This window comes from Ceratotherium simum, chromosome 16 (genome assembly GCF_057802395.1).
Source record: "Ceratotherium simum simum isolate JZ-2026a chromosome 16, ASM5780239v1, whole genome shotgun sequence".
Taxonomy (NCBI): Eukaryota; Metazoa; Chordata; class Mammalia; order Perissodactyla; family Rhinocerotidae; genus Ceratotherium; species Ceratotherium simum.
In genome coordinates this window covers 19,776,485-19,792,506 of record NC_141915.1, presented here as the reverse complement: position 1 = coordinate 19,792,506, position 16,022 = coordinate 19,776,485, and the positions used below count along the sequence as shown (strand labels likewise).

Here is a 16,022-nt window from a genome sequence, read left to right as displayed (position 1 = left end):
GAGACTATTGACAGGCGCTTCACGTTTAAAACGGTCCCTTCACCATGGGCATATATGTGGCCTCCCCTCTCAGCCCAGTGTCCTGTCGTGTGTGGCCAAAGGTCTTTTCATGACAGTTTAAGCCCATTCATTTGAGGAACGCTGGGATATTTTCATGTGGCATTTACTGAACCAAGTAAAGATACCACGGAGTTCTTTCTTGAAAACGTGCTACTCACAGGCACGCTTGTCAAACTCATTTGACAGTTCAGATTCATGGAAATCGGCACTAAGGTCCCCCTGCAGTGGCTGCTGCTCTGTCTGCTGGGGCTGACCTGGCCCTCTCCTCCCCACAGCCGCTGCCTTTCTTCACCAGCATCCCGGGTGAGCTGTTCCCCTCCAAGAGCATCATCGTCTCGGGCACCGTCCTGCCCAGTGCTCAGAGGTAAGCCAGGGTTCTCGGGGAAGAGAGACAGCCCAAGGTCATTCTGGCCATCCCCCTGGCTCTGGGCAGGCTGGGGAGGACCAGGGACCCAGAGCTCAGTGGGCAAAGGAGGTCCATGTGAGCTGCCCACCCCCAGGTTCCACATCAACCTGCGCCCTGTTAGTGACATCGCCTTCCACCTGAACCCCCGTTTCGATCAGAACACTGTGGTCCGCAACACGCCGATCAATGGCTCTTGGGGGCCTGGGGAGCGAAGCCTGTCCCAAAAACTGCCCTTCACCCGGGGCTGGTGCTTCTCGGTGAGCTGCACTCAGAGGGGCTCCCATGGGGCAGACAGAGCAGGGGGCGGGCGCACTGGGGGCCCCTGGAACGAGATGGGAGCTGAGCCTCTGGCTGAGGGCTGGGCCCAGAAGAAGAGAAAGTGCTCAACCCATTGTTGTTATTATGTTACTATTTCCTCCCACGTATGGCAGGTAGGGGATCTGCTGTTTACAGGTGAGGAAACAGACTCACAATGCAGGTTACTCGCCTGAGGTCACACAGCTGATCAGCGCCAGATGGAACCCAAGAATGAGGGTCCTTCCTCATCCACTCACTCACTCCGTCACTCACTCACTCATTCAGTCAACAGTCATTTCTCAGCTGTTCTATCAGGGCCCACGTTGTGTAGGAAGTGCCCCAGGAGCGGGGGGACAGCCACGAAGCAGACAGACGAGGTCCTGCCCCCTCATAGTTGACGGTTCAGGTGGGTGAGGACAAGGACACAGATGCTTGGACAGGTCCTTGCAGATGACAGCAGGTTCTCTGCAGAAGGCAACACAGAGTAAGGGGACAGCACGAGCCTGGGGCAGGGGCCGTGCTGCCTTAGACGGGGACAGCTCTCCGAGGAGGCCACCGTGCAGCTGAGACCTCCACGGTAGAAGGACCCCGCCTCCCAGAGATCTGCGGAGTGCATTCAGGCGGGCAGTGGAGGGAGCAGCTGTTTTTGCAAAGGCAGAGAGTCATGGGCGTGGCCTGTCCTGGAACTAGGGGGCCAGGGGCTTCCCCGGAGAAAGTGGGACAGAGAGGGGTGGGTGGCACAGCTGAGGCCCGGCTCACACAGAGCAGGTGTTCTCAGCAGTGACTAAGCAGTCAAATCCCCTGACGAGCTTAAAGAAGAAAACTCAATGGCTGTGCCCGGCCTGGGCCAACCAGGGGTGAGCCGAGGCCTCAGTATTTGTAAATACACCCTGACACATTACCACCAGGGTTGAAAATGACTGATGTAGCCCCTTGAGGTCCATGGAAAGGAGTTTAGATTTTAATACAGTGTGTTGGTGTGTGTCAAGCCAGAGGGCCATGTACTGTGATATATAGATAGCTGTGTGACTTTGAACAAGTGACTTAACAGTTCTGTGCCTCAGTTTCCTCATCTAAAAAATGGGCTAGTAATAACATCATCTCATAGAGGTGTAAGAATGAAGTGAAATCGTGTTTGTGACATGCTGGGGACAGTGTCTGGTGTGCATTAAGTGTGTGAGGGTCAGCTAGTGTGATGGGAATGATGACATTTTCACAGACGTGCTCTGACAGCCTCCTGGAGAATGTGTGGGATGGAAAAGACAAGTTAGGAGGCTGCTGCTGCAGGAGTGCAGGCACGGAGCGCTCCTGTGTGCCGGGTACTAGGGACATGGATGGCAGAAGCCAGCATTTCTGCCCCTGGAGGCTCAGGGTCCAGCTGGAGAATGAGGATGGCAGTGGGGCCATGGCCTGTGGGGGCAGCTGACTCGGCTAGGAGGGCGTGAGAAGGTAGGGAAGGCAGGGAAGGCTCGTCTTCCTGGAGGGAAGGGGGAGAATCCTGTAGGGTGATTAGAGTTATCCCTGTGGGCCAGGTGTGCAGAGTGGGGAGCAGAGGAGGAAGGGCATCCTGGGCGTTGGGAACAGAATATGCAAAAGTACAGGCAGGAGAGCACTCGGAGTGTTGAGTGAAGAATGAGTCCTTCAGAGTGGCTAGAGGGCAGGTGTGGGGCCCCCTTGATTAATGTTGAGGAAGGCAGGAAGGAGGGAGAGAGACACGAGCCTGCATTTGGGGTTGAGGACTTTCCAAGTGGAGTGCAAATGACGTGGTCTCTCCGTCAAGGTGTGGATCCAGTGTGAAGGCCACTGCCTCAGGGTGGCCATGGATGGTGGGCACCTGTGTGAATACCACCACCACCTGTGGAACCGGCCCGCCCTTAGCAACCTGTAGGTGGTGGGTGACATCCACCTGACCCATGTGCGGACATAGGCGGGATCCCTGCCCTGGTGACGGGGCTGGGGCATGTTGCTGTCTGGACTGCTCATCACCTCCACCTTCCCCGACCCTGCCCCAGCCCTTCCCAGCCTGCCGAGGATCTCTGCTGGGGAGACCCCGTCCTTGTCTGACCCTGCTGAGGCTGCAGCCAGCCTAGAGTGGCGAGGGCAGCTGGCTGGGACTGCCTTCCTCGGTTGGGGCGGGACCTGGGGCTCCAGCTGCCCAAGTCCTACCATCCGAGGAGAGGGGTGGTCCGTGCAGGCTGAAGCCCCGTGGTCAGTCCCCTCGGCAGAAACGGAGGTCCTGGGCCTTCCCAAGCACCCAGCCCAAGCCTGCACCCCATCTGCCCCTCAACGACATTCCCGCCCCACTCAGCTCCACCTCAGTCCCAGGCCACCAGCTGTGCCCTCCACGGGGGAGGCGGTGTCCTCGGCCCCTCCCCGTTCTCCCACCTTCCGCCTCTCCCGCACCTACACCAACCCTTCCCCCTCCAGGAAAGCTGCCCTGAGGACACCCCACTGGTGTCCACCCACTGACGGGACCTTCTCAGCAGGGGCTCTCCCCTTCCCGGTGTCGTTCAGAGAAATAGAAAAACGCTTGACGGCACACCTGTGCGGGATGATTGCGGTTTATTATGCGTTTGGAGACATCTTGGACTCTCTGGAATTGGGGAGGTCCTGGCTGAGGGGAGAGGGAGGAGAGAGTGTGGGCTCATTTTCTTGGGGGGTCCTGACATCCACATCTGCTCCCATTGCGTTCCCCCACAAACCCCACAAATATGTGGGAGAAAGCGGCTGGGCTTAGGCCTCTGGGCAGGAATCTGTGACGCAGGAAGCTTGGGAACAGAGGGGAACCCGAGAAACAGCCCTGTGCTCCCGAGACAGGCCAAGGACTGAGCCTGAGCCCGTGGGGGCCGAGGCAGGGCCAGGAGGCCAGATGGCAGGGTCAGCTCCTCAGAACCCTGTGTCCCAGTGGGAGAAGGTGGCAGTGCGATCAGGAGAATCTGACTCAGAAGAGAGGCCTGTTTGTGGGGTTCCGCTGTGGGTCACCCGGCCTTATTGGTGGGGTGTGGTGGGGAAGTGGCTCAGTGTGTGGGGTTCTGCCAGTGTGGGGCCAGTGCAGGGGGCCAGGCTCTGGGTCCACATGATGCTCACATGTCCTGCCCCCTCCATCAAGAACCTAGGGCCTCGGGAACCAGGCTGGGGCTCAGGGCGCAGTCCTCAGAGCAGCAGCACCAGACACTTGGGAGCTTGTTAGACATGCAGAAGCCCGGGCCCCGGGGCAGCCGTCCTGAATCAGCGTCTGCACTGTAACCAGACCCCAGGGGGTTTGTGTGACGGTACAGCGTGAGGGGTCCCGGGCTATGTGACTGCATTCTTGACCATGTCCCGGGTGCACTGCTGGGACACTGGAGGTTGGCATGTCCCTCCCCTCATCTGAGGAGGAGCGGGGAGGGGGAAGTGGGCAGGGAGCCAATGACACAGAGGCCGAAGCTGAGCTGGGGGCCAGATTTTGCCAGACCCCCACTTCGCCCCTGGCTGAGTCCTTCCTGTTCTCACGGGAGAAGGGACATGGCTCCGTCCCCTGAGGAGGCTTCCCCAGGGAAGACGTGTGTCCTCACTCCCTGCCGAGTCCTGGACACGCAGCCCGACCTCACCTGCTTTCTCACCAGGTGCCAATGTTATTGGCCAAACCCTACGACACAGGAGGCCCCAGAGCAAACACGGTGACTTTCCACGACAGGGCTGTGGCCCAGACCCTCGCTGGAGAACCAGCCTCGTGGGGGCGCGGCACCTCCATGGCCCCGTGTGAGATGCCTCCTGCGGTGGTCAGCTCAGCCCTGCAGGTTAGCCTGTGCTCCCGCCCCGCTCCCAGGCTGTCACATGTGCACACAGCTCTGCATGCTGCCCCCACCTGGGGACCATCTCAGAGAAGCAGAGTGGCCACACCGGAATGTCCCGTTGTGGGGGATTTATGTCCAGATGTGGGGGATTTTTGTCCAGATGTGGCCTCCACGAATCCCCAGTCCTATATTATTTAGGGCTGCTTTCTCTACCAAACACCTGCATACACAATGTGGTTAAAATAAAATGCATTTCATAGAAATATCTCCATCAAGGAGTCATACAGGGAACACCCAAGTGCCCGTTGGGAGCAGACTGGGGTTTGTTTTTTTTAAATACAGAGGCTGAAATAACTGTACAAGGGTCAGGAAATGCAGAGTGGTCCGACAGCGCCTCCTGGTGGTCACTAAAACTGGTGCCATCAGAAGCCAGTTCCATCCTCACCCACTGGCTGCGCATGGCATTGCAGATAGCATCTCCAAGGAACCAAGGAGGCCCCAACTCTTCATTATTCAGGGGAGGGTGGGCTAAAGGGCGACAAGAGGTTCCACTCAGTCCAGGCTGCTACCTGGTAGCAGGTCAAGTAAAGAGTTGGGGGGAAGGACATGGGGAAATAAGTGGTGAGGCTTGCGGCTATAACTTCCCTCCGTCTCTCGAGGCCGTAATCCAGAGTTGGCTCCGTCATTAAATTCTGTGGCAGCAGCTTTAACATTTCCTGTGGGCTGATGGCGCTCTAGGATCGCTGGGCTGCCCTGCGGCGCCATCCTTTTTCAGCCTGTAGGGAACCACAGCACCAAAGATGTCTTCCTGGTAGCGCTTCCGGCTTTTTAAGGGAAGAGAGACACCACTGTGTCAGCTCTGCTGGTCCAGCCGCCTCTCATTCATCAGGTCCAGGCTGGACGAGGCCCTGGGGTTCCCCGCTTCCCTACCACACGTACACTCAGGAGCCATTTCCCTTCCCACCGCCGTGCTTAGATTATGCTTGACCTGTCCGGGGCTCTTTCCCCACCATCAGCACCTGCTCTGGTGTGAACGGTCTAAACATCTCCCAAAGCTTTAGACAGATAGTAAATCCTGCCTAGTGCTCATCCCACCAGATGCTCCAGGAAATGTGGGCTCTGAGATCAATACGTTTGGGAGATGCTGTGTACTTGCTCCCAGGCTTGAAGTGTCATGATGCACGTAGCATGTTAGAGGCTCTGAGAAGTCCTGTAGCAAAGCAAGACGTTTGCCTCTGTTGAGCTGAGCAACCAGACGGGGACGCACACTCAGGCCTCTCACTGCCCGTCCAGCTCTGACCTCTAGCCACCTCTAGGATTCCTTTGGGTCCGGGACTGTTCTGAGCCTGACTCTAGAGTTCTGGCTCCCTGGCCTGTGCCCTTGACCTCCATCCCTAGCCCACTCACCAGGCGCCGGACCTTAAGCTGGAAGAGATAGTTCTCGACCTGCTCCTCACTCAGGCTCAGCTTGGCAGCCACCTGCTGTTTCAGGATGTGGGTCACGTCCCGGGCCATGCGCACGTCCCCGCAGACACAGAGGTGGCCATGCTTCTCATGGAGCACACGAAGCACCTCACCGGCCAGCTGCTGTCGCAGAATGTCTTGAACGTAGACCTGAAACCAGAGGAGACGGTGGGTCCGGGCCCTGCTGCTGGGACGAAGCTTGCAGTCAAGCCTGCTGGCCAAAGGGAGGCGGGCAGGGGGCACTATGGGCTGCACCCTTGGGTGTGGAGTGAGCACTGTCCCAGCCAGGACCTCACACGGGACCAGGCTTGGGATGAGGAAGTGCACTGACACCCTGCCCAGCGCAGGCCTGGGCTGAGGCTGAAGAGATGGACGTTGGCCACGAAGAGCTGACCGTTCAATGGGGCTCCCGGACTTACTGACAGCTCACCATCTTCAAAGAGCCATCACTCCAGCCACTTCCCCTGCCCAGTGAGGCCCAGCTGCCTGCTCTCCACAGAGGGGGGCCTCAGTGCAGACAGTCTGTGGGATCCCCACTGTCATTCAGTACAGGGCACAGAGCCCTGGGCTCCCCAGTTACACAGAAGTCAGGAGTCCATCGGGGACTCTCTGTTCTTGTTCCACACAAGATGCCCAGTGACCCCAGCAATGGCATGGAGCTCTGGGTCGGGGAGGAGCTCTGATGGGGCAAGTTCACAAGGGCTGAGTCAAGAGTCTGTCCTGACTCCCCAGGCTCCTGGGGCAAAGTGCCCCCCGGGGCAGCAGAGCCGGTCATTGGCTCTGTCTGAGCAGCCACTTCCCTCCAGCCTTGCTGTGCTTGAGCGTGAAGTTGGCCTGGACTACCTCTCCCCAGGCAGCCATGTATCCCGGGAGGAGGACCTTCAGGGGGCTGGGCACTGGGGATTGACCCACTGGGTGACCTTGACTTAGTCCTGAACGTCTCGGGGCCTGTCTCTTCTCCTGGAAGAGTGAACGTAATATCTGACTGCCTCCTCTTTAGAGCTGCGGAGATGAAGGCTCAGAGGGTTGAGGGGTCTGTGGGGAGCCAGGGCACCCCCTATATTCCGTGCTTTGAACGTTCTCGGCATTGTGCGGGCAGCTGCTGCATTTACCTTGGGCTGGCAAGGCACGCAACAATCGGCCACGTGCACCTCATGCAGCACCCCTTTCTGGGCCATCTCCAGTGTCTCCTCCCGACAGAGGTGGTCCTCATCTAGGTGGCGGCACTGGAACACCAGGGTCCTGCAACCACCTTGGAGCCCTGCAAGACCCCTCGAGATGCAGTTACCAGGGTGGCCACCAGAGGGCCGGCCCCGGCTCAAGGCCTCAGGAGCTGGGCGCCCAACTTGAAAATTCATTTCTTCCTCACAGGCATCTGATTTAGGATTGTCCCCACTTTACAGTTGAGGAAACTGAGGCCCAGGGTGTTCGGATCACTTGTCCACACAGGCTGAGGCAAACTTGGGAGAGGGGCCACATGAAACCTCCAGCTGTGCCTTTGTGCTCGGTGTCATGGAGCCACTGCTGCCGCAAACTGTGGAAGGGGGCGATGCCCGTGCCAGGCCCAATGAGAATGCAAGGATGGGAGGGGTTCTCGGGGAGCTGGAAGCTGCTTTTACTGAAGGGGACATAGGAGAGAGGCCCCAGTCCTCAGACACTCTGGCCTGGTGCACAGGCAGGACAGGGGCTGGGGAGCTGGGGGTGTGGTTGGGGGAGATGGTGTTGGGAGGTAGAGAGGACGATGAGCTCAAATTAGATTTCCCCTGTCCTGCAGGCTGCTTCATTGCCCTGTCCAGCCACATGGTCACCTCGCCCTGGGGCCTTATGAGAAAGGGCTGAGCCTCCTTGTTCTCTGGGCTCCACCAGCACTGGCTTCTCTATCCCTGCTAGAGACTTGGCCACGCTCTGTAGCAGGGGATAGAATGGAGAGGCCCAGTGTGAGCCCAATGCCTTCTTCATGGACCAAGGGGCCCAGAGTGGCACTAAAACCCAGATCCCTTCCTTTCAACCCAGAACTCCCTTGGGCCAGTGGTGCCACAACGGACAGAGTGTGGGGGGTGCTTATCTTCGCACAAAGAAGGGCACCGGGGCTTGGGGCTTCAGGCTGCTGAGCCATGTGCTGCAGACGCCATGGTGCAGGGGACCCTGGCCATCTGCAAGGATAGTACAGACCTGACCAACATCGCCCCCTAACGCCCGTGCGGGGCCGTCCCAGCGCCTCCTCCAACAGCCAGCTCAGGTGATCTGCCAGCTTTACTGAGGGGCTGTTTTTCTCCTGGTTCTGAGATCCACCCTCTATACACCCAGAACTGGCGAAAGCTGGAGCGGACTTAGAGAGTGTGCAAGCCTCTCCCGTTGCCACTGCAGAAACTGAGTCTCAGAGAGGGAAAGTGACTTGGTCACTCAGGCAGCAGTAGAGGCAGGTCACAGCTCAGCTTCCCTGACTCCTACTCCAATGCTGCCTGTAAGAGTTTCTCCAGGGACCCGCCCAGCCCACCACTCAGCTCCGATGACAGTAGCATAAAATGGCCCCTCAGGGTGGCCACAGTCACTGCCCCAGTGCGTCTCCACGAGTATAGCCCTTGCTGGTAGGAACCCTGGGTGATGGACAACCTCCTGAGCATTCGGTCCTCTCAGGCGTCTCTCTGTCTCCCCCAGTGGCCCCTCCTGGGCTTGTAGAAACCCCACCTTTCACTGTGTTACATTCCCTTCCCAATGGCCCAGCATTCAAGGGGACCTCCCACCAACTTGAGAAGTCCCTTTGGTTTTCCTCTGCATGGAATCTTGCTCTCACATGATGTGCCTGCCTCTCCTCTCCTGGTTTGAGGATGAAGATTTGGCCTGGGCGTATGTTCTCTGGCAGAGCAAATAGAGTCTCTGCCCAGGTTTTAGAAACTTTGTGATTGTGCTGCTCAGAGCACAAAGGTCTCTGAGGTGTGGGCCAGTTCCCAGCTTGGCCGACCCAGGCAATACTCAGTTCCGGAGGGCAAAGCTGGGCCACGGCTCATCCAACCCTACTGGACAAAGCTTTGGACCTTCCAGCCTATGTGAGTCCATCCCCCATCCTCTGCCCTCAAGCCCCTGTGCTCTCCTTCTTAGCACCCACATAAGGATGATCATCGATTTCCCTGCTCTCTCTTCATTGCCCCTTCTGGTTGGGAAACTGCATGAAGTCAAGGGCTTCATGCACTATATTTCCACACCCACCGTGGTGCCAAGCACAGAGACAGATGAAATAGATCATCGCTGAGTGAGTCAACAATCCGGGCAGAATCACCACTGTGTTCAGCTGGACTCTCACGAAGATGAAGACTCACTGGGCTCCCACTAATGCCTGGGTGCTTTCCACATTTGCTCTCACTAAATCGTCCCAACAGTAGCAGGACAGAGTGGAGTGGGGTGGTTAAGAACTTGGCTCAGTAGTCAGACTACCTGGGTTAGAATCACAGTCATTACTTGCCATCAGTGTGACTCTAGACAACTGGCTTAACCTCTTTGTGCCTTAGTTTCCTCACCTGTAAAATGCACACAGTACCCATCTCACATGGTTACCAATAATACACTTACAAAGGGGTCAGCTCAGTGCTTGCTTCATAGTCATCTCTCCCACACACCTCCTCTTGCTGTTAACAACTCTGGAAGGTGGGTGTTTAACTGGTGAGGAGATTGTCTTCGATTGTTGTCTCAAAGACTAAATGTTTTCCTTCAGTGCCTAATAGAACCTTGAAATCATAATTATAGAATACACTAAAAAATTTTTGAACGAAGCTCAGAGGTGTTGAACAGCTGCCTGTAAATAGCAGAGTTGGACAGCCCCAGAGCCCCAGCCCCAGCCTTACCTCGGGTGCGGTACATGAGCATGGCCACAGTGAGGTGGACCTCCGTCGGTGTGTGGTGCCGGGAGGAGGTGATGGAGTAGTACCGGGGTTTCAGAATAGGGAGCTGGGAGAGCAGGAAGCCAGCAGACACCCGCAGGGACGGGAACTCCTCCAGCACCTCCAGGAAGGTGGGGCTGTTGGTGAACTTCCACTTGCTGTACTCTGAGGGCTGAAAGCCAAGAGCAGTTGAGCCACTCAGGGCGCCTGCCCCACACCAGGAAGAGGCTGACACAGTGTGGTATTCATTCATTCCTTTATTCATTCCCTCCCTCAACAGACACTTTGAAGTATCGGGCGCTGTCCAGGGTGCTGAGATGACGAAGCTGGAGAGGAAAAAGTTCCTGTCCTGGAGGAATTCAGGCCAGCGAATAGCACTTATCTACCTTGTGTGCAGAGAACTTAACTGTCAGCAACTTGTGGGCAGGAGTCAAAACTTTATTATAATCTAACTGGGGACAGGGCTTTGCATTCATACAGAGCCGGGTTCAAATCTTGACTGGATGCCTTTACTGGCTGTGGTCTTGTCCCAATTACTTAACCTTTGTGAGATGAGGATGATATACCCTACCTCGTGGGGATGCTGTGAGAATTAAATGAGAAAAAGTGTACCAGGTTAGTACAGTGCAGCCATAGGATAACCGCGTTGGAGTCGGCTGGAATCTAGATGATTAGTGATAACGATGATGGTAATAATGACATCCAACACCTTTTGCAAAGACTTGGGCCTAGAAAGTGGCAGGTGAGTTAATGCATTCTCTCATTAATTTATTAATCCAACTACCCGTCTGTCACTATGTCCATTTACCCATTCATCATCACCATCCATCCTCTAACACTTCCTAAATTCCAGGCTTGTTCCAGGTTTGGGGAAAATAAAGACACACAAGACACAGTGGCTCTCCTTTTCTAGATAATTTCTAAGGAAGTGCACTTTGGTTGCATCCTGCAGACGCTCAGAAAAATTCAGTTTGCTCCATACAGCTGTGTCCTGGAGATGGGATGCGAGAGGACGGCTGATGTCCCACCCGCCTTTGACAAGTCTCACTTTGGGAAGCTGGGGTGGATCCTCCTTGGAGTTTCAAGAACAGCTCTGAGCTCTAGCTCCCCTGACTCTGGGACCCTGTCCCTACCTCATCCACCAGCCCCGACCTTCAACCTAGCACAGGGTCTCCAGCCTCTGCCTTTGGCTTCTTCTGTGGCCAGCTGGGCCAGCTTTCGGAGCAGCATCTGGGTTGGGGGCGTGGTGATGTCCAGGAGGTAGGTGAGGGCCTGGCGGAGTGAGCAGGGGGGCAGCTGCTTGTCCTCGACACAGTAGCTGCCTGGATAGAGAAGGAAGAAATCAGGATGGAAAATAAAGGCCCACTGTGGCCTCTGGGGCAGACACCCTCCACCTTCCCGCTGCAGGAGAGAGAAGACACTGAAGTTCTCCAGGAACAGCAAAAGGGCTCATGTGCTCAACTCTTGTTCAGGAAGGTGGGGCCCAGAGATAAGGCTGCCAGGGAACACTGACCAACAACCCTCCAAAGGGCGCCCAAGTTGACATGATCCTATAAAAGTAACGGTACACCAGAGTCTAGTCCCTCTCTGGCCCAGAACCGAACTTTAGCAGAATACTTGAACTTTAGCAGGTGAACTACAGACTCACAGTGACTAAATCCACCAAAGACTGATGTACACCACTGAGGCCAGGTGTTCATTTTGAGAAATGCCCATGACGACAGTCCCCTTGGGTGCCATATCAAGAGGTGCCGGGTGAGCCGCGAATCAGCCCAAAGTGAGGTGACAAGTCTCAAGGAATCCCAAGAGGCCATGTGCAGGGCCATCCCAGCATGGACCCTGGAGCCAGGAGACATGGTTTCCGACTCTGACTCCCCACTTACTCGCTGGCTGACTGAACCCTCTGAGCCCTGGGGTCCAGCTCTGTGAAATGGACGTGATAAGAAGACCTGCCTCTCTGGGTTTGTGTGAGCACTGACTGACATATGTGTGTGTAATGGTACAGTGTCAGGTACAATTTTCTCCGTAAACAGTAGGTGAAAGTATTAGTATTACGTTATTTCATCTAGACCCAAGGCCAGACGAACCACACCTGTGTCCCTACAGTCTGAGGACATTCCTGTCCCCTGAAACATAACTCAAGTTTCAGGCTCTCTCACGTTCTCCTGTACAGTGGAGAACAACAACAGACTTTGCTTCTCTGACCCCCACTTTCCCATTTTGGCCACTCCCTTTAGGGGGACACAGTCTTTGGAGGTGTCATTATCACTGAGGAAGCCAAGGCCAGGGAGCTATTTCTCTGGGCTGGGGGCCCGTGACCGCTGACTTCATGAGTTCACGTCTCCTGGGGCCTGTCACCCCCATGCTGTGCTCACCATGTAGACTCACAGCCTCACCTCAGCACAGGAAGAGGTGCTCTGGACCCTCCCTAGGACAAAATCTTCTCCCCGGTGAGGATGGCCAGGAGGAGCCACACTCTCCTTGTCACCTGTGGCCTGTCCCTGCCCATCGCCCAGGGAAGGGGGAGGTAAATGAGACCCTCGGTGGTGAAGCAGTGTGAAATTAGATGCCATGAAATGCAAAGAGGTTATGAATTCTGGGATCCGAGGAGACTCTCAGGGTGTGATGGACCCCCTCTCTGACCTTCTGGACAAATGCTCATTAGCCTGCAGGAAATGGACATTCCTCCACTCCTGCATTTATTTGGTGCCAGGAATTGTAAAGGCTGCACATGTGTCTACTTATTTGTTCTTCACAACAATCCTGCAAGCAAGGCTCTGTTGTCTCTGTTTTAGAGACAGAGAAAGAAAGCCTTGAGAGGTGAACTCCTATGTCCAAAGTCACACAGCTAGTAAGTGAGGACTCAGGGACTGGAACCTTCAAAACTCACACTTTTCACACTGTTTCCACATTTCTCTATTCTGTCACCAAGCAAGACAAACACATCTATTGTGGCGACTAAAGAGACAATACACGTAGATTGCTGGCATGTAGTAATTACCCAACAAATGCTAGCTGCTACTGTTATTATTATTATAATACTTATTATGAATATTCTCGCTTGTCTGCCTTCTGTACTTGGTGGTGAGCTTTCTGAGGGCAGACACTGAGTCTCATTACTTTTTGTAGCCCAGGGCCTGCCTGGTATATAGATGTGACCACTTAAAATTTTGAAGGAAAAATAAATGAACCAATCAATCAACAAAAAAAGTGGCTGGTGGGCAAAAGAATGAATGGGGAAAACTCCCGAGCCACTGGTGCTGGGCAGATAGTCCCAAAGAAGCATCCCTTCTTGGCGGCCTGCCATTCAGTGAGGACTGTTTGCAAAGGTGCTTTAGTGCGGGCTTGGGTGGCCCGCCCACTCAGCAGGAAGGACAGGGTTAGCTGTCCCCAGCACCGGCCCAGGACCAGCCTGTCAGCCGGGTTGGGGGGGTATGTGGGAGGATGCGAGGCCACCTCAGCGGAAGCTCCCGTGCAGAGGGCTCACCGCTCTCGTTGAGGGTCTGCAGGCGCACGGGTTGGTGGGGTGCGGGATCATTCACCCCTGGCTCTAAGATGCCTTGAACCAGAGCTGGCTGCTGGCTGGGGAAAACCACAAGGTGCTCTCCTGGCAGGTAGCTCACCCCTCTGCTGGCCTCAATAGAGAGTTCCACCAGGAGGGTGGTGTGGCTGGAACAGGAAAAAAAGCCTCTGGTGACGCCAGTAGGATTTCCTCCAGAGCTCCCTGATGGGCAGGCAAGTTTCCCCAGGAAATGTGCCCTCTTTCCATTTTCCTGCCCGGTTCCATGAGCACAGGTTGCCAGCATCCCCTGAGGCTGGGGTGCTCAAGAGGGCCCCGGGGCTGACCAGGCCTGTGGCTTCTCTGTGGGGAGAAGATGGGCCGCACCCCTCCCTGTGCAGCCCTCTGAGCCCCCGAGGGCTTGACCACAGACTCTGCCTAAAGACAGCATCCCACTGGGAGATACGTGGGCATTGGGACAAACCTTTCCTTGTCCTCAGCACAAACCCAGTTACTAGAACAAAGCCCAGTTTTCCTAATGAATGGGGGAGGACAGCACAGATAAACAAAACCTGTGGAGAGTCCACAGCACTTGCCTCTCCTGGTGGGGAAAGGTCCTTTCCTGCGGAACCTTTCCTGAAAGTTGTGAACAAAGAGCCAAATGGGTTGAATTTCTCTTGCCCTCCCCTTTTGGTGAAAGGGTTAAGGGAAAAAGGACAGGAAGTGAAGCAGGTGCCGAGGTCCCAAGCTGGGAAACTGGCCCATGGTTAGTGCAGACCAGACACAAGGACGCTGGTGGCCACAGGGGTTACCAGTCAAGCTGGCCCTACTGATGCATCGTTGCTAATGCCAGCGGACTCCTCTCTCCCCTGCTTTCAAAGACTGAGTTGCTCTGGTCCTTCCTTCATTCAAATAAAGTCTGGGCCTGAGTGAAGGTGGGTTGTGTTAGAGATTAACTAGAGCAGTCTGATGTCCTGGTGTGGGTCCCTTTGTCCTACCTCTAATCTAAGCTTCCTGATTGTCTCAGAAAGCAGTAGACAGAGGGAGCATTTGGCAGACAACAGCTCTGTCTTTGACTGGTTGTCTGTCATCTAAATTTACCTAGTTACCTCTGTGCCCTGAAACCGGATCTACGTGCTATTCCATTCAAGCAGCTCCATGGCCTCTGCAGGAACAGATGGGTCCAGATTTTGACACATGAGGAGGAGCTACCCTGGGATATATTGTGGGGTGGGGCGGTGCTGGCAGGTGTTACAGGCTGGTCTGTGGAGAAGGAGGGAGAAAGTGTCGATGCAAATAATCAATGACCAATCTGTAGATAAGAAAGATAGTGTGATATTTATTGAGCCTAATGTGAGGACTAGCCCAGAAGTGTTATCTTCCCCACGGAAGAAAGCACTGAGAGGAAGTGTGGTTTACGGCATGGTTATATATTGTTTCAGAGCAAAGAACATACATCAAGAACGACAGGAATAAAATTTTTTTCCCAAAGTCACAAGGAGGTGTTTTGCCACAGTTTAGCTCATACCCAGCAGGTCAACTTGGACTTAGTTCCCTGGGAAGAAAAGTTTATCTTCAAAGAAGTACTCGTATTGGCATCAGAGAGAAGCAGACATTCATCTCTGTCTTGAAAGAGTGGACTCTTTGCTTGGGACAATGTTTGAAGCGGATGTACAATGCATGTCTGGTGGGCCATAAGTCAGGCTGCTCTGGGAAAAACAAGTTTTAGGCCCAATCAGATTTAAACCACAATGCCTTCCCCATATATCTCAATATGTGAAAACTTATTTTTATTCTTATTTATAATTTTTTCTATTTTATGGAGGTCATAAAGGTTTATAACATTGTGGAATTACAGTTGTAAATTATTTGTCGGTCACCATATATACGTGCCCCCTTACCCCTCATGCCCACGCCCAACCCCTTTCCCTTCTGGTAACCACTAATCTGTTCCCTTTGTCCATGTGTTTGTTTATCTTCCACATATGAGTGAAATCATATGGTGTTCGTCTTTCTCTGTTTGGCTTATTTCACTTAACATAATACGCTCAAGGTCCATCCATGTTGTTGCAATGGGATGATTTAGTCTTTTTTTATGGCCGAGTCGTGTTCCGCTGTATATATATACCATATCTTCTTTATCCATTCATCCGTTGATGGGCACTTGTGTTGCTTCCACGTCTTGGCTATTGTAAATAACACTGCAATGAGCATAGGAATGCATAAATCTCTTTGGATTGTTGATTTCAGGTTCTTTGGATGAATACCCAGTAGTGGAATAGCTGGATCGTATGGTAGTTCTACTTTTAACTGTTTGAGAAGTCTCCATAATGTTTTCCACAGTGGCTACACCAGTTTGCATTCCCATCAACAGTGTATGAGGGTTCCCTTTTCTCCACATCCTCTCCAACACTTATTTTTTGTCTTGTTAATTATAGCCATTCTGACAGGTGTAAGGTGCTATCTCATTGTAGTTTTGATTTGCATTTCCCTAATGATTAGCGATGTTGAACATCTTTTCATGTGCCTGTTGGCCATCTGTATATCTTCTTTGGAAAAATGTCTGTTCATATCCTCTGCCCATTTTTTGCTCGGGCCGTTTGTTTTGTTGTTGTTGAACTGTATGAGTTCTTTATATATTTTGG

General features: G+C 54.2%; 1 protein-coding gene across 1 annotated transcript; it reads right to left on the bottom strand.

The window, feature by feature from the left end:
• Positions 1-4,057: 4,057 nt before the first annotated feature.
• LOC106802292 (nitric oxide synthase, inducible-like) lies at positions 4,058-14,215 on the bottom strand. Its single transcript, XM_087440248.1, has 10 exons — positions 14,208-14,215; positions 13,366-13,547; positions 11,031-11,200; positions 9,843-10,050; positions 8,077-8,156; positions 7,817-7,908; positions 7,488-7,621; positions 7,116-7,264; positions 5,947-6,153; positions 4,058-4,132 (listed from the first exon to the last, which is right to left on the bottom strand). Exons 1-10 carry the CDS (start codon positions 14,213-14,215, stop codon positions 4,058-4,060), a joined length of 1,305 nt encoding a protein of 434 aa, XP_087296374.1.
• Between the last annotated feature and the right edge of the window lie 1,807 nt (positions 14,216-16,022).

Coding starts and splice junctions, on each gene's coding strand:
- LOC106802292 (XM_087440248.1), bottom strand. Junction 7,622..7,816: donor CTTTCTCATAAGGCCCCAGG/GCGAGGTGACCA, acceptor TGTCCCCTTCAG/TAAAAGCAGCTTCCAGCTCC. Junction 4,133..5,946: donor AGCTTAAGGTCCGGCGCCTG/GTGAGTGGGCTA, acceptor GCTCCTCCTCAG/ATGAGGGGAGGGACATGCCA.